This window comes from Chionomys nivalis, chromosome 5, assembly GCF_950005125.1.
Source record: "Chionomys nivalis chromosome 5, mChiNiv1.1, whole genome shotgun sequence".
Lineage (NCBI taxonomy): Eukaryota > Metazoa > Chordata > Mammalia > Rodentia > Cricetidae > Chionomys > Chionomys nivalis.
Window position 1 is genome coordinate 15,563,540 of NC_080090.1, and position 23,391 is coordinate 15,586,930.

Consider the following 23,391-nt stretch of genomic DNA (forward strand, 5'->3'; position numbering starts at 1 on the left):
AATTATCTGTGAGTTCAGCTATGGCAGCCACTCAGAAGAAGGAAGTGTCGCCTGCTCCTACAAAGAAGAGGTGGAACTGTCCAAGGACTAGCCGTACCTGTGACACTGCCTTAGGCTACTTTGCTGAGTCCCCAGGGCCACCTGACTGCTTTTCCTCCTTGGATTTCCTCTTAGGAGAGTGTGACCTAATTTATAACATCCTAATGTCACATAGAGCTCCAGCACTCAGGAGGCAGAGGCAGGTGTATCTGTGAGTTCAAGGCCAACTTGGTCCAGGACAGGCTCCAAAGCTACAGAGAAACACTGTTTCGGAAAAACAAAAACAAAATCTACAGTGTGGTATCAGTAACAGCTAAGTTCAGACCGGTCGAACATGCTGAAATTTCTAGGCATGCCTTGTGCTCTCACTATTATTGGGTAGTTTTATATCCGTGATCCCAGTGCTGAAGAGGTGGAGAATAAAGGATCTCCTAGTTCAAGACCTGATTGCAACACATTTTCAATTGGTTCAACAAAGATTACTCTGAAATGGCTTATCAATATGAGCACGTACACAAATAGATGGAGTGATTGGAAACAGAAAACGCTGAGAACTGTTCTTCTAGGTGGTGAATTGCAGGTGATGGCCACTGTCCTATCAACTTTTCCCTATGCATTAAAATGAGCACAAGAAGCAGGGCATGGTGGAGTGCACCTGGAATTCCAGAACTGTGGAGGCTGAGGCGGGCAGATCCTTGTGAGTTCTAGGTCTAAATAGAGAGGTTCCTCGGTCAATATAGGGAGTTCCAGATCTGCATATGCTACACACATTGAGGCTCTGTATTCCCCCCCCCCCCAAAAAAAAAACAAAAAGAAAAAGAAGAATCGCACAATAATATACAGGAAGACATCATCCAGGGCAGGTTGTAGTAGGCCCTCCTGCGCATGCTCACATGACCTACCCGCGTTCGCCCCCGCCCCCTAGTGTACGCAAGCGCAGGACGCAGGCGCGCAGTCAGAAAACACGAGACTCAAGCTGAGGGACGCGGTGCGGGTCTGAGGTGCGGATCTGTGGAAGGATGGAGTCACTGAAGGTGGAAAAGTTCACGACCGCCGACCGGGGAAATGGGCTGCGTGCCGTGGCCCCACTGCGCCCCGGGGAGCTGCTCTTCCGCTCTGATCCCTTGGCGTACACTGTGTGCAAGGGCAGTCGTGGCGTCGTCTGCGATCGCTGTCTCCTGGGGTACGTACGGAGGGGTGTGTGGGTCTGGCCCTCTCGGGGTCGTCTCTGTGGGATACATACAGCACCGCAGGCTGCTGCAAGATTTGCGGGGAGCCAGTGGTGCAGATGGAGGAGAAGCGTTGGGCAGTAGATAATTTTGCTGGGGAATAAAACATCTATACTTTGTGCAACGAGCTTCATCGGTTGTGGAAATCAGAAGTGGCAGGGGTGGGTGGGGGCGGGAAGGAACGAGCAGGGGTATGTACGTCAGGTTCAGAACTGAGGCCTCACCTGATCAGGCTTGCGGGAGGAGGGAGAAGCCTGCTGTTTAGGGTGCACTTTGATGGTCCAGGTTTTGTGTGGCTTAGGCATAGGAGGATGAATGAGACATCTTTAAAGAGCCGGTCAAATGAGAATTACAGTGTGTAACAAAAGAGCAGAATACATATCCTCTTAGCGTAAGTTACGGAGGGTTTGGCTACAAGGACAAACGTAATGCACCACCTATGTGTAGATGCAACAGTTTATGTGACAGTGTTTTGCAAGTCTGGAAGCATAGTGTCAATGTAAGGTGATTTACTGTTTATAGAATTGTATAACATACATGTGTGTCCATAGGATGTGTATGTAGTCCGTCAGCACAAGCCGGCTTCCCACTTTGCACTGGGGGTAAGGACTCAGATAGGTAGGTTGACTTTCTATGTGACCACTACTCCTTCAGGCCCATCAGTCTGTGGTTGGAGTAGGTAGAGGTGGGGAAGTCTAGCTTCACCATTCATTCCACAATACGGCTCTCCCCGCTCCCCCACAGTTTCTCTGTGTAGACCTGGCTGTCCTTGAACTCACTCTGTATGCCAGGCTGGCTACCTGCCTCAGCCTCCTAAAGCCAATGGCCATCACTGCCGGCTTCTACAATATTCTTGTTTGGTTTACATTTGAGGACTTTGGTTTGCGTCTTAAAATTAGCAGGTAATAAAAATCTTATTTGTTATTTTCTGGAGTAATGATAGCAATGACACACACAGGCACACGCACACACACAATTTGTTGAGGAGGGCAGCTTGAAGTCCGTGTAGTTAAAGCAATTCATTCCTTTCAAACTTGGCCTCAGACGCATGCACCTCTTCTCACAGACTAGAGAAAGCGTGACTCTTCATTCTGCTACACACTTTGGAGTGTATTCAGAATGTGGGTGCATTGCACTCTGCAGCAGAAGGCTTGCTGCCTCAGTCCTGTAACAAGTGGTGAAGACAGTGGAGACCTCCTCGGAGACACTGACTGCTGTGCTTCAGTGGGTGGAACAGAACAATTGGATCATAAACGGTGACAAATTAGTAGTGGAATTACTAGAGATGGCATTTAAATAAAATGTAGTGACTTATTTATTTTTATTTTATGTGCATTACTGTTTTGCCTGCACATCTGTACAGTATATCTGTGTGAGGGTGTCTTATCTCCTGGAACTGGAGTTATAGACAGTTATGACCTTCCATATGGGTGTTGGGAATTGACCCTGGGTCCTCTGGAAGAGCAGTCAGTGCTCTTTTTTTTTTTTTTTTTTTTTTTTTTTTTTTTTTTTTTGGTTTTTCGAGACAGGGTTTCTCTGTAGCTTTGGAGCCTGTTCTGGAACTAGCTCTTGTAGACCAGGCTGGGCTCGAACTCACAGAGATCCGCCTGCCTCTGCCTCCCGAGTGCTGGGATTAAAGGCGTGCGCCACCAACGCCCGGCTGCAGTCAGTGCTCTTAACTGCTGAGCCATTTCTCCAACCTGAGATATTTAAAAACAAATTTTTTTTAAAAATTTTATATGAATTCATATTTTGCTTGCATGTATGTTTATTGGACCCCCTGGAACTGGAGTTACAGACAGTTGTGAGCTGCCGTGTGGGTGCTGGGAATTGAACCTGGGTCCTCTAGAAGAGTGGCCAGTGTTCCTAGCCTCTGAGATCCCTCCAGCCCATGAGATGTTCTTTTAAAATGTTAAGTTTATTGATATTTTTCAATTGTATGCAGTATTGGATTTCACTATGACATTTTTGTACACACATCATTGTTCTCAGAGCTGGTCTTGAGTCGTAAGCTACAAGGAACTGCCCATTTTCCAGAATAAAGTCATGAGCCTTTTTATGGGTAACAGTGCCTCTTGGTTTACCAAACTACATCCTTTTTTTTTTTTTTTTTTTGAGAACCATGGTGATTTAACGACCAAAGGAATTTCTTGAAGTGCTGTGGGGGAGTGCTCCGCTTTAAGGCTGGGAGAAACCTGGACCTGAAGGTTGGCAGAAACCAAGTCAGAACTGCACAGCCATGGTTGGGCCAGAGTCTGGGCAGTGCCGCTTCTGGTGCATGGCAGACAGTGGATTGTGTGGCACACTTCACTAGTACCGCGGACAAGGGACCCTGCTGCTGCTTTTTGGGAAAATAATTATCGTTGGGGATTTGCTGTCTTTGTTGGATTAGCTGAGCTCCGGCCTGTTATGGAATATTCCTTTATCTAGACAAAGATGTGTTACATTTGTTTATGCTGCACTTGTTAAAGATGTAAAGATCTGTTTCTTTGCCTGCCTAAGGCACTTGACTGGCCTAATAAAAAGCTGAACGACCAATAGCTATGTGGGACTAGTGTGCCGAGGGAATAAGTAGGAGGAGAGAAGAGAGATGCCTGGGGCAGCCACCAGCCAGCCTTACACAGAGTAGAATATACAGTGTGAAAGAAAGGTCAAAAACTCTGAGGCAAAACGTAGATGAAGAGAAATAGGTTAAAATAAGTTATAAGAGTTAGTGGAACAAGCATAAGATAAGGCCTAACATTCATAACTAATAGTAAGTCTCCATGTCATGATTTGGGAACTGGTTGGTGGACGCAAAGAAAGCCTGCTATGTAGGCCACTGCTTGTGCCTTAGCCAACAGAAAAGTTGAGAAAGTATACTGATCTTGGGTAAAAGATAGGAGGCAGACCAGCCTGGTCTACAAGAGCTAGTTTCAGGGTTCCAGGACTACAGAAAAACCCTGTCTCAAATAACAACAACAAAAACAAAACAAAACCAAACAAACAAAATGATAGGCAGCCTGTATTCAGTGTTATAAACAAATGACACATCCTTCATGCTGGTTAGTAGATACTTGCTTATCAATTCTTTACATAAAACAATTGATGTGTGCTTACTTTGGGTTGCCAGGTGATATGTATGCTATAATTCATTTGTGTTATAGCAGGCTTTTCGGGGAACATGCTCATTTCTGTGGTGCCTAAAGAATCATCGCAGCCTGAAAATCTAGTTAGTGGAATGCTAGTACATCCGTAATGAGGTTTGCCATCACTACCAAATGCCCGTCGCTGTAGGATAAATTTCTGTGTTCCTCTCTTCGTACAGGAAGCCATTTATTTATTTATCCACCCATCATCACTTGTAAAAACTCTTAAGAAGAAGATACGTTGTTAAGTTTCCATAGCCCTAATGCAGAGAATACATAAACTCTTATTTTGTAACATGAGTGTCTGGCAGAATTATTTTGCAAAATCTTTTTTTTCTTTTCTTTTTTTTTTTTTGATACAGTGCCTCTCTCTATAGCTCTGGCTGTCCTGGAAATCACTATGAGGATCAGGCTGGCCTCGAACTCACAGAGATCGGACTGCCTCTGCCTCCCTAGTGCTGGGATTAAAGGCATGCTATCATGCCTGGTAAACCTTGCTGTCTTTTATTTGACTTATTACACAATTACATAATAAAATATGGACTTTGTAACATTAAGGGGGAGTGGATAAAAATAGACCAAAGGAACAATTTTATAATTACTTCATTAGTGTCCAGAAATGATTGTTAAAAGGTCCTGTTTGTTTTCTGTTTGCTTTTTTGCATTTGATTAGTGCTTTGATTAGTATATATATATCTATTTATTTGTTCATTTGTTTTTTATTTTTAGACAGGATTTCTTATAGCTCAGGATGTCTTGCTATTAGCAATGTAGCTAAGGAATGACCTTGGACTCCTGATCTTGCGTCTACCTTCCAAGTGCTGGGATTATAGGCATGTACCAGTGTGTCTGGCTTTCATGTAGTGAGTGGAAGAGACAACGAAGAGGCTGAGGTTATAGCTCCGCAGTAGAGTGATTGCCTAGCAACGGGAAAGAAACAGATGAAATTGTGAATCACTGCAGCTGCGAGTTGAAATCATTCATACTGTTTTTTTTCCTCTGCTGTGGCACACAGTTTTAGTTTGCAGCTGATACAAAAGATGGATGGAAGAATGAATTATTTTCAGTTTGTTTTGGTTAAATGCAGAATATGAAATTTCACTTTAGGGTCTGGAGAAATAGTTCAGAGGCTAAGTAAGGGCTACTTCCTGCTCTCCCAGAGGACCCAGCTTTGATCCTCAGTGTCAATGGCTCACAACCACGTGTGATTCCAGCTGTAGGGGATCTGATTCCCTCGTCTGCTCTCTGCAGGTGTCTGTGTACACATAGCACACTCACATGGCACACATACACTCATGGCACACATACACACGGCACACATACACACATGGCACATGCATACACTTGGTACATACACACGGTACACATGAACACATGGCACACACAGCACACATACACACATGGCACACATACACACATGGCACATGCATACATTTGGTACATACACACGGTACACATGAACACATGGCACACACACAACACACATGGCACACATACACACATGGCACACATACACACATGGCACAATACACACATGGCACACGTACACACACGGCACACATACACACACGGCACACATACACACACGACACGCATACACACATAGCACGCATACACACATGGCACACATACACACATGGCACACATACACACAAGGCATACATACACATGGCACACACATACAGCACACATACACACATGGCACACGCATACACATGGCACACATACACACATGGCACACATACACACATGGCACATATACACACAAGGCATACATAACATGGTACATACACGCGGCACACATGAACACATGGCCCACATACACACACAGCACAATACACACATGGCACATGCATACACATAGCACACATACACACATGGCACACATACACACAGCACACATATACACATGGCACATGCATACACACGTGGCACATGCATACATGGCACACATACACACAGCACACATACACACATGGCACATGCAAACACACGTGGCACATGCATACACATGGCACACATACACACATATACACATGGCACACATACACACAGCACACATACACAAATGGCACATGCATACACATGGCACAGATACACACATGGCACACATAAACACATGGCACACATATACATATACACATAGATGAAAATTTAAAAATAAATCTCCAGATAACACTGCTGTAATCACTTGTTTTTCTAGGTCTTCTTACCCAGGTACTGACTGAAGTCTAACCTTTCTACTTTAGCACACGCGGATGCTATTGTTTATGCTGTCAAAGGACTGTATTTTGGGGATAGTTTAGAGGGACCAGGTTGCCGTCAGCTTCCACATCAGTACCGTCTGCGGACAAACACTCACTGTTCCTTCTGTAGGTTCGGAGCTTCGTGTCTGCCAGGAGGGAAGATGACTTGGAAGTGGGGAGGTCTTCCTTTTCTGCCTTTGTGGACTGTGGAGAGAAGTGGGCAGATGTAGGGTAAACACATTCTGGGAATTACACGCTCCTGCTGTTCTCGTCTGGCCAACATTATATGCTCGTGGTGGGCGTTGAATGGATGGAGGGACAGGTAATAATAGACAGCAGTGGGCGTTTGTCTCTACTCCTCTTTGTTTGGGATCTCTTTTCTTCTTTGTAGTGCTGGGATGGAGCCTAGGGATTTACACAGGGTAGGCAAGTACTCTGTCACCAAGCCATGCCCCCGGCCCCATGTTTAGTCATGAGAAGAGATAGCCAGCTGGCCAGAGCACAGTGGCAGAAGGAAGAGGCTATGTAGGGAACCTGTGGGGCAAGGGATTCTGAAATGCTGTCTACCACAGCGAGGTAGTTGGGGTAGGTTAGTGACCCAGTGAAGAGAAGGACTCATGACAGAGGACTGTGTGATTTTGACTCTGAAGTCAGGACTGTGGACACCCGGGATGGGAGCACAGTGAGGTCCCCAAAGATGAGATGCCTGCTCCTGGCAGAACAGAGCACTGAAGATACAGAAAGACAGCAGCACCTCAGGCGTTGCTACACTGTTTCCAGGGTGTCTTGGAAGATCTTGGAGGACAAACCTCTTCAAAGCAGCCACTCAGAGTGGTCATGGTAAGGAGTTAGGCTCAAAATCTGTTAGTTGGAAAAGACTGAGATTGTTGTTTGATACATTTAAATTTTTCCTGGCTGTTAGCTGGGTGGTGGTGGCGCACGCCTTTAATCCCAGTACTCAGGAGGCAGAGGCAGGTGGATCTCTGTGAGTTTGAGGTCAGCCTAGTCTAGAAGCGCCAGTTCCAGAACAGGCTCCAAAGCTACAGAGAAACCCTGTCTTGAGAAACCAGGAAAAAAAAATTCCTGGCTGTTTATTAGGGTAGATATTTAGGAAACAGATGTGTTACAGAACAAAGCATACCGTATTCAGGAGATAGGTTAGGGTCTTGGAGAAGGCGTGGTGACCGCATTTGTGCTGAAATGTGTGTTTAGGCCGTTATGGCAGTGCAGGAACATGGTGCAGTAAGATGGTGAAGTCTGTCCTGGCTGGGGACTGGAGAACCCAGGCTGGAGAGAAGGGGAGATGGCTTCATGTCTTATCGTGAGAAGAGATCCTGGAGAAGGTGACAGTCGTGATTGAAAGGTAAGAGGCAAAGTCAGACATAGTGACACGCCTTTAATCCCAGCATTCAGGAGGCAGAGGCAGGCAGATCTCAGAGTTTGAGGCCAGCCTGGTCTATGTAGCACATTCCAAGCCAGTCAGGGTTACTTAGTGAGACTCCATTTCAAAGACAAACAGCTCCCACATTGAAACGGGCATGACTTTTGGTGCCGGAGAAATGGCTCAGTGGTTAAGAGTGCTGGTTATTCTTCCAGAGAATCCAGGTTTGATTCCCAGCACCACATGGTGGCTCACACTGTCTGTAACTCCCGTCCCAGGGAATCTAGTACTATTCTCTGGCTTCTACAGGTACAAGGTATGTGCCGTGATGCACAAACAGACACACAGGCAATCCACCTTCATACATACGAAAGAAATACATTTTAAAAAACTAAATAAGAATGTGCGAGACAACTAAGAGGGTGGTTGCTAAGTGACTCAGGCTTAGAGGTTTGAAATAGTTTTCTAGGAGAGAAGAGGAATTTGCCTCCTGAAGTGTGAGCTTGGTGTCCAGTGTTGTGCGATCACTAAAAACTTGTTTTCATTTGACCTCTAAACACTTAGAGCATTGTCTCAGTAGCCAGTGGCTTGGCTCTGAGCATTGCATTGACCCAGGATTGCTGGGTGAGCGTGATGGCAGAGGAAGAGGAGGAACCTGGGATGGCCATGAGCACTGCATTGACCCAGGATTGCTGGGTGAGTGTGGATGGCAGAGGAAGGGGAAGGAACCTGGGATTGTAAGGAAGGGCGGATGTGAAGGTTGGATCTCAGTCTCTAAGCTAGAGAATGCGGTCATAAGCAAAGCCGTGGGTTGTGAATGTGACATTACATGGTTAAAGGTGTTTTTGTCATGTAGGATAGGGTCTTAGGCCACCCAGACTGGCCTGAACTTACTGTGTAGTAGAGACTGGCAGTGAACTTCCGATCCTCTTGACTCTACCTCCTGAGTGCTGGAATTTATAGGCATGTGCCTGGCTAAAGGCCTTTAATTTATTTTTTTCCCACTTATTTCTCTCTCTGTCTGTCTCTCTCTCTCTCTCTGTGTGCTCGCGCGCATGCATGTTTATGGTTGTACATGCACATGTGCATGCGTGGATGCCAGAAGACAGCTTTGAGTGCACTGCCTCAGACACTGCGCACATTTATCTTTTTAAAAACAGGGTCTCTTACTGTCCTAGGACTCACCAAGTAGACTAGGCTCCCAGGGATTGAATTCAGCTCTACACTTGTGTGGCAAGTTAACCAATTGAGTACAGCTCAGGCCCCTCTGGAACTGCAAATGTAACCAGGCTGACCTTGAACTCAAAGAAGACCTGCCTTAGTTTCCCCAGTGTAGGCCACAGCATCCTGCTGTTTTCAGTTTTTATTTCTTAGTTACTCTTCTATTGCTGTGAAGAGACACCATGACCAAGGCAGCTCATAAAAGAAAGCATTTAATTGGGGGCTTGCTTACAGTTTCAGGGGGTTAGTCTATTATCATGGCGAGAAACAGACAGGCTTGGCACTGGAGCAGTAGCAGAGAGAGAGAGAGAGAGAGAGAGAGAGAGAGAAACCTCAAAGCCCATCACTAAGTGACACACCTACATAAGCAAGGCCACACCTCCCAGTCCTCCACAATCAGTTCATCAACCTGGGACTAAATAAGCGTGCAAATATGCAAATATTTGAGGCTCTGGTGGGAGGGTATTCTCATTCAAACCACCACACTTTCTCTTTTGTCACCTCCCCTCCCCCAGATAGAGTTTCTCTTTTTCTACAGGCTAGAACTATAGAGCTGTTTTGAAATCAGGGTTTGGACATTCCTGACAAACGGTCAGGAACTGGAGTGAATGAGGTAGAGACAGATAATTAAGCGGTTTGGAAAAGGACGCTGTGGACATGACTTCCCCTTCGTAGGTAGGAGTTATAATTCCTTTTGTTTTGCTTGTTTTCTTTTGCAAGGAGGTTTGGGGAAAAGACCGTGTGGCTGAGCCCTGAGTCTGAAAACCTTTGGTCCGTGTGAATGCCACATCAGAGGACGTTCATAATCAGGATGACGAAAATGTTTGGTCTGTGTGACTGCCACAGCAGAGGACGCTCTTAATCAGACAGGATGACCCGTTCTGCGGACAGCAGTAAGCTGTTCTCCACCTTCAGACTGTTTGGTGCTTGTTTGGAGGGCTCAGGAGCAGAACGACTTGAGACAGGAGTGGAGGATGGTGCCTGGAAATCAGTGTAGTGCAGACTTCCCCAGTCGCAGTCCTAGCGGTACTAATTACTCCTGGCTTCCCCAGATGGTGAACCCACCAGGACCGGCCAACTACCTGCCATCAGATTTTTATTTCTTTGTCTTGTCATGGAGACTCAGATTCTTCCCATTGGACTGCCCATTTATTCCCTGAGCCTGGATTTGCACTTTGCTGCTTGGACTGTCGTTTCTGATGTCTGAACATCTGTACGCTATGGAATTCTTGTTTGCCTCTTACCTTCACGGGATGGGACTCAAAGTAGCCGGCTAAAGTCTGTGATTGTGACTGCATTTCATGTATGCTGTCTTTTGAGGCATCTCCTTCCCATGCCTAAACATTATTCAGATAGATTCAAAAGCTGCTAACGACCATGGTTGAGGTTGTTTTTGAGACAAGGTCTATGGCCCAAGCTGGCTTGGAACTCACCATGTAGCCAAGGAAGACTTTGAGCTACTACTGGTCCTCCTGCCTCCCCCTCCCAAGTGATGGTAACACACACAAAGACCACCATACTTGGTAAAAGGTTTTGTTTATGTGGGTTTATCTATGGATATTTATAGCATAAAGAAATTAAGGCTGGGATGACTAGTGCTACACAGAGAAACTCTGTCTTGAAAACAAACATAATATTGTAACTGAAATATTGCAAAAGTATTATTGAAACATACATTTATTTATTTTTTATTTATTTTTCGTTATGGAGTCAGATGCACTACTATGTAGCCAGGTCCTCTGATGTTTGCTGTATAGTCCAGGCTGGTCTTGAACTTGAAACAACCCTCCAGCCTTCAGCCTCTTGAGTGCTGAGATTATAGGTGTGAGGCCCCACCCCAGCTCATCCCAGGCTGTAGCTAGCAGTTGTGTTTTAGATTTTATTTATTTATTTTCTTTTTATACCAGGTTTCATACAGTTCAAGGTTAGTCTCAAACTCTCTAGCTGCGGACGTCCTTGACCCTACCTCCTGCTCCTGATTCCCTCTATCCCAGGGCTGGGCTCACAGACCTGTGCCACCGTGGGCTTGGGACAAACAGTTCTTCCTGATTCAGCCTTTGGAGTCTCGGGTTTACAGGTGTTGTGCCAGCCAAGCAGGTGGATCTCTGATGTGCAAGGCCAGCCGGTCTACAAACTGAGTTCCAGGACATCTAGGACAACACAGAGAAACCCCGTCTCCGGGTGGGGTGCTGGGGCCAGGGGAGACCAGCACTGAGGTGAAATTGCGAGAAGTGTTTCCTTAGAGTCAGCACGCAGAAGCTGTGCTCCAGAGGCAGCTAAGGCTGTACCGTGTACTCACAGCTGAAGTGGGAGTGTTAAGAGTCACCCATGTAGACCTGATTTTGAAGACGTGAATGGGTTGTGGAAAGCAGCTGGGACCTGGTGCTGTGTGGTGGGGCTGGAGTTCCTAAAGCAGAAAATTCCCTGCATTTCGAAGATGCCAGTACCACGTGATGATTACTAAGGGCGGCTACAGGGGTGACTGCCCGGAGCTTAGGAGAAGGCTGTGCTGGCTGCAGAGGGTGGAGCCAGAGGAGTGGCTCAAGCCCTTTGGAGGGGCCCAGACCTGGGGCACTGAGTTATTTACACAGTTGTAGTTTGTTTTGTTCAGATTGTGACTCTGCCTTGGTTCTTCCCTCTGTAAGTGAGAAGGTATTTATTTATTTATTATTTTACTTTTTTTTTTTTTTTAAATAGTCTTTTGAGACAGGGTTTCTCTGTGTAGTGTTGGCTCTCCTGGAACTCACTCTATAGACCAGACTGGCCTTAGGGGTTATTTTTGATTTTATGGGAGCCCACAGTTGAGAGACAAGCCATGAGGAGCAAACCAGCCAGCAGCATCCTCCATGGCCTCTGCATCGGCTCCTGCCTCCGGCCTTGGTTTTGTTTGTTGGTGAGCTGTGATGTGGAGGTGTAAGGCAAATGTGCCCTTTCCTCCCCGGCTCGCTTTTGGTCATGGTGTTCACCACATCGCTGTCACAGTTGGTCATAAAGTTGATCACTTTTTTAGTTTTTCCTTTGTTCTCAGTGTCTTCATGTTGCAGCCAAGGTTTCGTGGGGAAAGGGTTTAAGACCATTCAACTAGCCTGTTCATTAAAACTTCCCTAGAACATTAGCCATGGATAGTTCTTTGCTTACTGAATCTTATAGTTGGTTGGAAAAATGATTTTTCAGCTGTGTTGCTTCCTGCACTAAGATGATGCTCAGCTTGAGGTTCAGTTCCCTTCACATACATGACTGACCACTCTCAAACATTGGTAACACCAGTTCAAGGGGATCAGATGCCCACTTCTGACCCCTGTGGGCACTAGGTACACATGTGGTGCACAGACATACATGTTGTTGTGTGACATTTTACTCTTTTGGCTTTTTTGGGGGGCCTGCCACCCAGCTCCCATATAAATCACACACAGAGACTTAGTTATGAATGCCCAGCCTTAACTTGGCTTGTTTCTTGTCAGCTTTTCTTGACTTATCCTGACCACCTTTTGCCTCTGGACTTTCATTTTTTCTATTTCTGTATACCTTTCTTTCCTTCTTATTCCATGACTGACTGGGTGGCTGCCCCTGATGTCCCCCTCTCCTTGTTCTCTTGCTCCTCATTCTCTCTTTATTCTCTGCCTGCTAACCCTGCCTATCCTTGCTTCTGCCTTGCTATTGGCCATTCATCTTTTATTAGGCCCAGCAGGTGTTTTAGACAGGCAAAGAATCACAGCTTCCCAGTTAATCAAATGCAGTGTAAACAAAAGTAACACACCTGAAAATAATATTCCCCAACATTTACCCCCTTTTTCTTTCTAAACAAAAATTTTAACTTTAGCATAGTAAGACTGTAGATTACATTCACAATGTAATTCCAGTTCATTTGTGTCTGACAAATTAAAAGAAAATACCCCATTATCTATCCTATCTTACAGAATCTATAGTTTTATACCTAATTTACTCTCTATCATAACTAAGGAAAATTGCAACTATAACTATCTAGTCTTCAACTCCATCAAAGACCCCAGAAGGATAATATTATTTATTTGAGTGAACAAAAAGTACATTGCAAACAACTTTCAAAAACTCTAGAAATGACAGAGGCATCTGACTGCCTGGACAGTCACCCCGAGTTCCTTTGTGGTATTGGGGCATCTATCTTTAGCCTACAGGCCCATAGTATCTGGCAGACTTTTCAAGAAGCAGGAAATGTTAAAGACTATTCTGCCTGTATTGGCAGTTTTCAGTCACTTTCCTCTATGTCCTGCAGAATGTCTAGCAGTTTCTTCTGTGCAACAGGAACCCTGAAGGATCATCCAGCCTTGTTTTGGCCAAGTTCAGTGGTCACTTTCTGGTGGTTCCTGCATGTCCAGTTTATGTAACAGATTGTCAAATAGTCCAGACAAGAACAGTTTTTTTCCTCAGTTGCTGACCTTGCCACACTGAAAGCAAACTCTGTAAGGAGTTTCTTCAGTGCCCATCATCTCTGCAGTAAATTGGTGCTGCCAGGAGCAATGTGTCTCATTGCCATGAAAATCCCTAAATTAACAAATGTCATATTCTTTAGGTCTTTGAATTGTTTGAAGACCATCTGTCTGTCTGTCTGTCTGTCTGTCTGTCTGTCTATCTATCTATCTATCTATCTATCTATCTATCTACATATGTTGTAACAAAATAACCTTACATTGGTATCAATATACCAATTACCTTTAAACAATTACTTTTAAACAAATACCTTTAAACAAGAGTAGAAACAATATACAGTGGGTTGAAACAAAAATCACCTTAAATTTGTATCAGTATACAAAAACCCTTTAAACAAGAGTGAAAACATCTATACAGTGTAACAAAATTGACTTTTGAGTTTGTACCCATATACCAAAATCCATGCCAATGCAAAATATTTGAGATTAATAATTGTCTTTTTATCCAATATTCCTCTCAATTATACCAAACATCTATGACCAACAAAATAACCAAAGACCACCCACACCCCATTTCTCTTGTGAATGTGGACATTGTGTTCTCTAGGCTACTTCCTGCGGAATGTGGGTGAAGTATTTTTAGGGTCCCAGAGAGAAAATTTGAGATAATGGCCAGGTCCTGGAAAGACCAGTTACAGCCTTTATTGGTAGTAAGGTTGGGGTTATCTTTCTTTCTGTGTACCTTTCGTTTCTTCTTACTCCGAGACTGACTGGGTGCCTGGCCCCTGATGTCCTCCTCTCTTTGTTCTCTTGCTTTTTATCCTCTCTGCCTGCTAACCCTGCCTGTCCTTGCTTCTGCCTTGCTATTGACCATTCATCTTTTATTAGGCCCAGCAGGTGTTTTAGACAGGCAAAGAATCACAGCTTCACAGTTAATCAAATGCAGCGTAAACAAAAGTAACACACCTGAAAATATTTCCCAGCAACATGCAGGCAAAACACCCATACGTGTAGAATCAAAATAAGTGGATCGAGAGAGAGAGAGAGAGAGAGAGGCCCCATTGACTCAGAATGTCAGGGATGAATCTCCAAAGCTTTTGGGGCAGGAGCAGAGGATGCAGCCCTGTCTTTGTACCTGAGAGACTGCTCAGTTTGCAGAAATTCTTTTTTTTTTTTTTTGGTTTTTTGAGACAGGGTTTCTCTGTGGCTTTGGAGCCTGTCCTGGAACTAGCTCTGTAGACCAGGCTGGTCTCGAACTCACAGAGATCCGCCTGCCTCTGCCTCCCAAGTGCTGGGATTAAAGGCGTGCGCCACCACCGCCCGGCTGCAGAAATTCTTGATAGCTGTGGAAGAAATCTTCAGGATGAATCAGTATGAAGAAAAGTTGGAGTTTACTGTTGTGGGGAGCTGCGGGCTGCGTCTGGCTAGCTTATGCCCTGAAATAACAACACAGAAACTGTATTCTTTTAAACACTGCCTGGCCCATTATATCTAGCCTCTTCTAGGCTAATTCTCACATATTAATTTAGCCCATATCTAATAATCTGCGTAGCACCACTAGGCGTGCTTACCGGGAAAGATTCAGCATGTCTGACCTGGCGGCTGGCTGCATCGCGTCTGGCTCTGAGAGGAGCTGCCCTGCATCTGAGCTCACTTCCTCTTCCTCCCAGCATTCTGTTCTGTTTACTCCGCCTATCTAAATTCTGCCCTATCAGATGGGCCAAGGCAGTTTCTTTATTGACCAATGAAATCCCACATCAGTTTATCAAGAAACAGTTTAAATAATTGTATATTTTTGTGTGTGCACACATGTCTGTGGTGGTCAAAGGACGATTTATGTGAGTCAATTTCCTTGTTCCTCTGTGTGGGTCTTGGAGACTCATTGACGATAAGAAGCAGTGTGAGTATAGATGGTACGCATGAGCATTAGAGGAGACTGCACTTAGGACAAGGACCGTATACTCCCAAGTATGGCTGTGCGCTTCCCCAGTCTCAGCTGCCAGTTTCCCTTAGTTTTACTGTCTGAAAAATTGTCAAGCCTTGAGACTTCTGCTAATATGGTGGGTTAGAAGTACATTAAATACGGTTTTAATTTTTAAAAGCATGTGTGTATGTCATCATGTGTGTGTGTATGTATGTAGGTATGAGGCGATCTTGGGTGTTGGCCTCAGTAGTCCTGCCCACTTCCTTTGAGACAGGGTCTCTGTTGACCAGCTCTGCTGTACTGGCTGGCCAGCTAGCTCCCAGCATCCTCTCCAGCCCTTGCCTTCCCAGGACTGGGGTTCTAAGTCTGTGCTGCCACAGAATGTTTACTGAATCCTGCTGTTCAAATCACCCTGTTAGTTTACCCATCGCAAAGAACGCAGCTTCTTCCAGCATTTTCTTCCTCTTACCTATCCTTATCCGACACTCTTGGAATCACTTCCATCAGGGTCACCCAAGGTTTTGTTGACTAAATCTTGCAAACCCCCCTTTTTCTTCTTTTTGTGTGTGGTGGGGATGGAGCCAGAGCTTGTGCTTGCAGGTCAGAGGTCTGCCATGCAGCTGCCCCCAGAGTGTCAACACCACCTCGTCAGTCATTTCTTCTTGTTGATGCTGTCCTTCTGAGGGGAATGGGCACAGCCTGGAAGCCCTGGCAGGTGGGGAGGGCCATGCCTGTTTCTGAAGAGAATTGTGGAGCACTTGCCCAGAGGAAGCTTAGAGGTGTCACATGCAAAGGGAGATCAACCTCTTCGGAGAACCCACAATGGGGAATTTAAGGGTGCAGAGTACAGGGTTGTGTAGACATCTCCCCAAATATTCGCACCCCCAATTTAGTCTTGCAGTCAATTCCCTATCTTTATATATGAGTCAGCTGGAAATTCATCACGCTCTTAATTTGGTTCTTGGTGTTCTAGGTAATGGTCGTTGGGTCATCAGCATCAGCAGGAGCTTGTCAGCCAAATGCCATTTTAGGCTCTAACATACACAGAATCAGAATATCGGTTTTCCGTGTGTGATTTCAAGATGACTGTGTAACTTTGCACATTAAACTAAGGCGAGCTGATTTCTGTGCTTTGAAAATTCTTAGAAACCTGATTATTCGATAGCTACTTTGAGAATATTTGAAGACTCTATGATTTGATTTTTACACACAACATACATCTAAAGACCATACACATCAAAGTTTAGACTTCCCATTGCCGTCTTAATTGTAATAGAGGCAGAGCTCCCTCTGGTGGACAATGAGAAGAAACGCACACAAGTACTTTGTAGAAAAGCAGTTTGAGTTTTTGGTTTTTAAAGCGTATTAACTAAGCCTGGCATGGTGGCTCACACCTGTATTCTCCCGACATTTGGGATGCTGAGGTAGAAAGATCGCTGCAAGTCTGTGGGCAGCCTCTGCCCCCTCCAAAACAAACAAACAAACAAACAAACACCCAGATAAACAAAAGGAAAACAACAGCACCCTCCCAACTTATTTACTGGGTTTGACTTTGGTAGAACAGTTGGCATGAGTACAGGATTGCTGGATCCAATCTACGGCATCATGCGCACACAAGAAAATTCCCTAATTAAAAAAACAACAAAAGAACTCCCCCCCCCAAAAAAACCCTCCCAAACCAAACCCCCAAACATCCCTCACCACAAGGAGAACATGGCAGATTTTTGTGGTAAAGGTGGATTATTAGCAGTGGCCATGTTTCCAGAATTACAGTCACAACAGTGTTTGGTAGTTGATCATATTTGGTGTGCTGAGGGAAGCAGTTTTCTCGTCTATCTCTTTACAGTGGGATTTATTGGTGTGAAAGGTTTTTCCCCTTCCTGTTCTTCTACTGTGTGTTCTGGGATTGAACTAGGCTGTCAGGCCGGCAGCAAGTGACATCTGTACTTGTTGAGCATTCCTGCTGTTCCCTGGGTTTGTTTTTTTTTCTGGTAGAGTTCACTGTGTAGGCATTTTGTTTGTTTCATTGATTTATTTTGTTTTCTTTTTAAAAATTACATTTAGTTATTATTTAACTGTGTGAATTAGTTTTCTCTTGTTGTCACAAAAGTAAAAAATAAAAAAAAACAAACCAACCAAACAAACACTCTAACCAAAGCAACTTATAGAAGGAAGGGTTTATTCCGGGCTCATGGTTCCAGAGGGATGAGAGTCCATCACCGTGGTGACAGGGATTAAGATAGGAGGCAGACACTGGTGCAGTTCCCCCCAGCGACCCATGTGACACACACCCTCCAATGAGTTCACACTTCCTGTTCCTTCCCAAACAGTTTCACCAACTGGGTGTCCGATACTCAACCATACGGGTCTGAGAGGACAGCTTGGAGAAGTTGTCTCTCAACTCAGGACCTCACGCTTGATGGCTGCATCCTTGTTCCTCTGGGCCATCTTGCCAGACCTATTTTAGGAGCCTGTCCTGGAACTAGCTCTTGTAGACCAGGCTGGTCTCGAACTCACAGAGATCCGCCTGCCTCTGCCTCCCGAGTGCTGGGATTAAAGGCGTGCGCCACCACCGCCTGGCTTTTGGATATAATTTATTTTTATTTTATGTTCATTAGTGTTTTGCCTGCATGTATGTTTGGGTGAGGGTGTTAGATCCTTTGGAACTGGAGTAACAGGCAGGTACCATGTGGGTGCTGTGAATTGAACCAGGGTCCTCCGGAAGAGCAACCAGGTCTCTTAACTGCTGAACCATCTTGCCAGCCCATTTTGATTTTCTGAACAAGCTCTTTCAGTCTGGGCTGGCCTCAGCTCACTCTGAGACGAGGCTAACCTCCTATTCCGCCTGCCTCCACCTCGCGAGCATTGGGACTACAAACTTACAGTTCCTCGCGGGGCTTCGTGCAGGTTTCTGAGTGGAAGTGTGGGACGCAGGAGGTAACAGCAGATCAGTGCTGAGTCGTATGTGTGTTGTGATCAGGAAGATGTGTAAACCTGGGGTTGGTTCACGCTGGCCTCTGGCCTCCAGGTGGTGGAAGGCGGGGCTAGGAGAGTGGCGAACAGCAAGAGCCTGTGGACGGTGCAGGCTGGTTTGGAGGTGTGGGTCAGATCCCAGGTAGTGATTTAGGCAGCAGGAGGAGCCCCATGGAGGGTCATACCTACTGAAGACTGCATGGCAGTAGAAGCCTCTTTGAAAACTAAATAGTCCCCTCCCTTCTTTTTTCCTGACCTAATATTTATTATAGGCGAATCAGTAAGTGATTTAATCTGAGTCTCCATTTAACAGTTTCGGTTTATGAGGCAGGGTTTCTCTGTGTAGCCCTGGCTGTCCAGGAACTCTCTCTGTAGACCAGGCTGGCCTTGAACTTAGAGAGATCCGATTATCCTGCCTCTGCCTCCCGAGTTCTGGCACTAAAGGCATGTAACTTTCTTTTTTAGGAAATGAGGAAATAAGGGTGTTTGAAATGGAGGAATTCAATAATTTCTGACACTGTTTTTTTAAACTTTCTAAAGATCCCTGAAGGCGTAAGTCACAAACAATCCCACACCAGTTTGGAATTATGATTAATAGAATGGTTATTTATTTAAAGGGGAAAAACTTACAGATCACCGTCCCAGACAACAGCCCTCTGCGCGATCAGGAAAGGAGCCTAGTAGCTTGAAGCAGACCCGGAAGCAAGAGAGCGAGCTGAGGGCAGTCGCTGCTTTTTTAAAGAGAGAGAGACCACGCCCCAATGGGCTGGTATCTCAGCGGCTATTGGCTGAAGGAGTGGAAGGAGCTCCTTCCTGCAACAGATCCCTACTGCCCCCATTAAAGAGGATTAAGCCCATGACGGGCATGTGCCCTCCAAACTGACCTATGTCCCCAGCCATACTGTCTATAGTTCTTGAGGCCACTGTCTGTGTTTGCTCCTAGGATTGCTACCTTGTTCCCCGCTTAAACAACAACAACAACAATACACAATAGCAACAACAGCAGCTTTATTCAGGCATAATTCAAATGCTGTGTCATCCACTCATTCAAAGAGACATAAAGTTATATAACTTTTACCATTTTACCTATTTTAATTAAAAAAATTAAAAAGAATTTACTTATTTTTTAAGTATTTTGCCTGTGTGTATGTATGTGCTTCACAGGCATGCCTGGTGCCTGGTACAGTCAGAAGGTGTGTGTGTGTGGGGTCAGATCTCCTGGACCTGGAGTTACAGATGTTTGTGAGTCATCCTGTGGGAACTGGGAATCAAACCGAGTCCTTCGCAAGAGCAGCAAGTGTTCTTAGCCACCGAGTCATCTCTCCAGCCCACATGTTGTCCATTTCTTAGTGTATGTTCCATGGTATCAAACTACATTAGGTATTAGAAAGTCTGGCTGCAGCTGTGGCTCAGCTGATAGAGTGTTCTCCCAGCACACACGGATCCCCGGGTTCGATCCTCAGCACTGCAGCAAACTGAGCTTGGTGGCACACTACTGTAATTGAAGCACCCAGCGGGTAGAGACAGGAGGACCAGCAGCTCACGTCGTTCTCCATTACATGCCAGATGCTGTCCTAAAACGTTAGGCGACCACCACTGTAATCACCTAGAAAGTTCTCATCACCTTCAGAAGTCATGCGTGTTAAATTTTCTTCTGATGCTGTGATCGAACTCAGGCTCTTGACTTCCTCCATGATTTATCTGCCTTGTGATTTCACAGAGTCACTCAGAAGTGACTGCCTGTTCAAAGGGACACCTCACAGTGCTGATCCACCTTGTGGCAATGTGGGAACAGCAGGCAGGACAAGAGTTGAGGCTCCATCTCCAGAAACAGGCCGCACAGTAAACCCTCTGTGACCAGCCATGTTGCTCAGGACCATAGATCAAAGGTCTTCCACATGGAGATCTTGCTAATGCAGAGTAGTCTTTACCACTAGCTTGTGTTTCCTGTTTATATAAAATAATCTGAAAATTCCCGTGACAGGTGTAGTGACACACCTGTAATCTCAGCCTTTGGGAGGCAGAGGCAGGAGGACCACCAGTTCTAGACTAGCCCAGGATGTATAGTGAGATAAGACCATGTCTCAAGAGAGTTCTGATTTCTGTCACTTTTTAAATATGGTGGCTATTTTGTCTTAAATATTTTATTTTAAAAAGTATGTGTATGTTGTATGCGTGCACATGTGTGCAGGTGCCCTTGACCAGAGTGGGCCATTGCATACCCTGGAACTAGGGTCACAGGAGGCTGTGAGCCGCCTGACATGGGTGCAGGAACCCTTGACCAGAGTGGGCCATTGCATACCCTGGAACCAGGGTCACAGGAGGCTGTGAGCCGCCTGACATGGGTGCAGGTGCCCTTGACCAGAGTGGGCCATTGCATGCCCTGGAAGCAGGGTCACAGGAGGCTGTGAGCCGCCTGGCATGGGTGCAGGAACCCTTGACCAGAGTGGGCCATTGCATGCCCTGGAAGCAGGGTCACAGGAGGCTGTGAGCCGCCTGGCATGGGTGCAGGAGCCCTTGACCAGAGTGGGCCATTGCATGCCCTGGAAGCAGGGTCACAGGAGGCTGTGAGCCGCCTGACATGGGTGCAGGTGCCCTTGACCAGAGTGGGCCATTGCATGCCCTGGAAGCAGGGTCACAGGAGGCTGTGAGCCGCCTGACATGGGTGCAGGTGCCCTTGACCAGAGTGGGCCATTGCATGCCCTGGAAGCAGGGTCACAGGAGGCTGTGAGCCGCCTGGCATGGGTGCAGGAACCCTTGACCAGAGTGGGCCATTGCATGCCCTGGAAGCAGGGTCACAGGAGGCTGTGAGCCTCCTGACATGGGTGCAGGAACCCTTGACCAGAGTGGGCCATTGCATACCCTGGAACTAGGGTCACAGGAGGCTGTGAGCCGCCTGGCATGGGTGCAGGAACCCTTGACCAGAGTGGGCCATTGCATACCCTGGAAGCAGGGTCACAGGAGGCTGTGAGCCGCCTGACATGGGTGCAGGAACCCTTGACCAGAGTGGGCCATTGCATACCCTGGAACTAGGGTCACAGGAGGCTGTGAGCCGCCTGGCATGGGTGCAGGAACTGACCTTGGGTTGTCTACAAGCGCAGCAAGTCCTCTTGCCTGCTGCGCCACCTCTGCAGCCCCTCTTGTCCCCTCTTGTCCCTTTGGCAAGTGTTGATGTATCTGACAATCAGTTGCTTTGAACTCACCTCCCCCTTCTGTTTTCTTTCTGCCTCATGCCTCCTGCTCTCCCTGCTTCTCCTTTGTTCTCCCAGGCTCCAGCTCTGGAGAGGGTCTAAGGCAGTGGGTCTCAGTATTGCTGTGGATTGGAATCACCCAGGAGACTCTTAGGCACCTTGATGCTTGGCCTCCTTATTAAATCAGAATCTTAAGGTGGTACCTAGACATCATGAGTTTCAATTCTCTAATTGCCTACTAATTTTTTTTTATTTCTTATTCAGTCTGTAAATAAAAGAATGATTTAACTAGATAGAGTCTGAGTTCTTAGTGTTTCACTTAGATGCTGTCCATTCTCCCAAGTGTTGTGGGAGTCCCTCCTCCCTCTGTCTCTCTGTCTTCCTTCCTCTCCATCTGGGCACACACGTGACACAGTCCGCATGTAGAGGTCAAAGACAACTTTTGGGAGTCCATTTTCTCCTTCCACTGATCTGGAGCTCAAACTCAGGATATCATGCCATAAGCTCTCTTAAGCCATCTCATTGACCCCTCTTTACCTTATTTTATTTACTGATTTTGGAAATGGTTTTACTTATTTTTATTTATTTGTGTATGTGTGCACACTGCCCCATACAGATGAAGTCTGAGGAACATTCGTGGGAGCCACATGGGTTCTGGGGATCAAACTCAGGCCATCAGGCTTGTTCGCAAGTGCCTCTGCCTACTGAGCCGTCTGGCTTGCTCCCCCTCACTCTGCAGCCCCCTCACTCTGCACCCCATATCCCTCTCACTCTGTAGCCCCCCTCACTCTTCAACCCCCCTCATTCTGCAGCCCCCTCACTCTGCACCCCATATCCCTCTCATTCTGCAACCCCCTCACTCTGCACCCCATATCCTTCTCACTCTTCAGCCTCCCTCACTCTGCAGCCCCCCTCACTCTGCAACATCCCACTACCCACACTGAGATCCTTCCGTTTCCGTGTGTCCGGTGCATCGGAATTACAGGTGCATGCTGCTGGTCCCAGATCCTCCACTTTATCAGCTAAGCATCTCCTCAGGAACCTCCACCCCACGCCCATTTCTCTCTCTTTTTCTTAAATTGACTATTACCCATCCTTTTCATTATTACTTGGGAATGTCACTCATTCTATCTCTTCCATTTCCATCGCCACTGCCCTAAAAGGAACTCTCATTCTGGCCAGTGCCCTCTATCCAGACCTCGTAGGAACACACTTAGAGAGAGTCCACATACTGCGGGGAGTCTGTGAGATGGCTCAGAATATGTTAGGAGCAGGGGTGGAGGTGTGGGGGGAGGGGTGTGGGGTGTGGGGTGTTCCTTGTGCTAGGTAGTTTTGAGAGATCTCAAAAAAGAGGGTTATTGCTTGGATTGGGTGTGGTCAAGAAATGACAGTGATTCTGATTTGATATCTTGTACATTTTGTCTTATTGCACAGAGAAATGAAATGAGGTCAAAACTGTGATTGGTAAAGAAGCAGAGGTCACAAGCAGTTCTGAGAGGGCACACTGGATCGCTTGTGTCGTGGGTGGTTCTGAGAGGGCATGCTGGATCGTGCTTGTGTCGTGGGTGGTTCTGAGGGGGCACGCTGGATCGCTTGCGTCGTGGGCGGTTCTGAGAGGGCACGCTGGATCGTGCTTGCGTCGTGGGTGGTTCT

The 23,391-nt window shown here is 46.2% G+C and overlaps 1 protein-coding gene across 1 annotated transcript in view; it reads left to right on the forward strand.

The window, feature by feature from the left end:
- The first annotated feature begins 1,002 nt into the window (after positions 1-1,002).
- Smyd3 (SET and MYND domain containing 3) overlaps positions 1,003-23,391 on the forward strand; it is a 553,720-nt gene continuing 531,331 nt past the window's right edge. Inside the window, exon 1 of the mRNA XM_057770627.1 lies at positions 1,003-1,222. Within this exon, the coding sequence (XP_057626610.1) occupies positions 1,059-1,222 (164 nt within the window). The 5' untranslated portion in view covers positions 1,003-1,058. The remainder of the gene's footprint in view (positions 1,223-23,391) is intronic.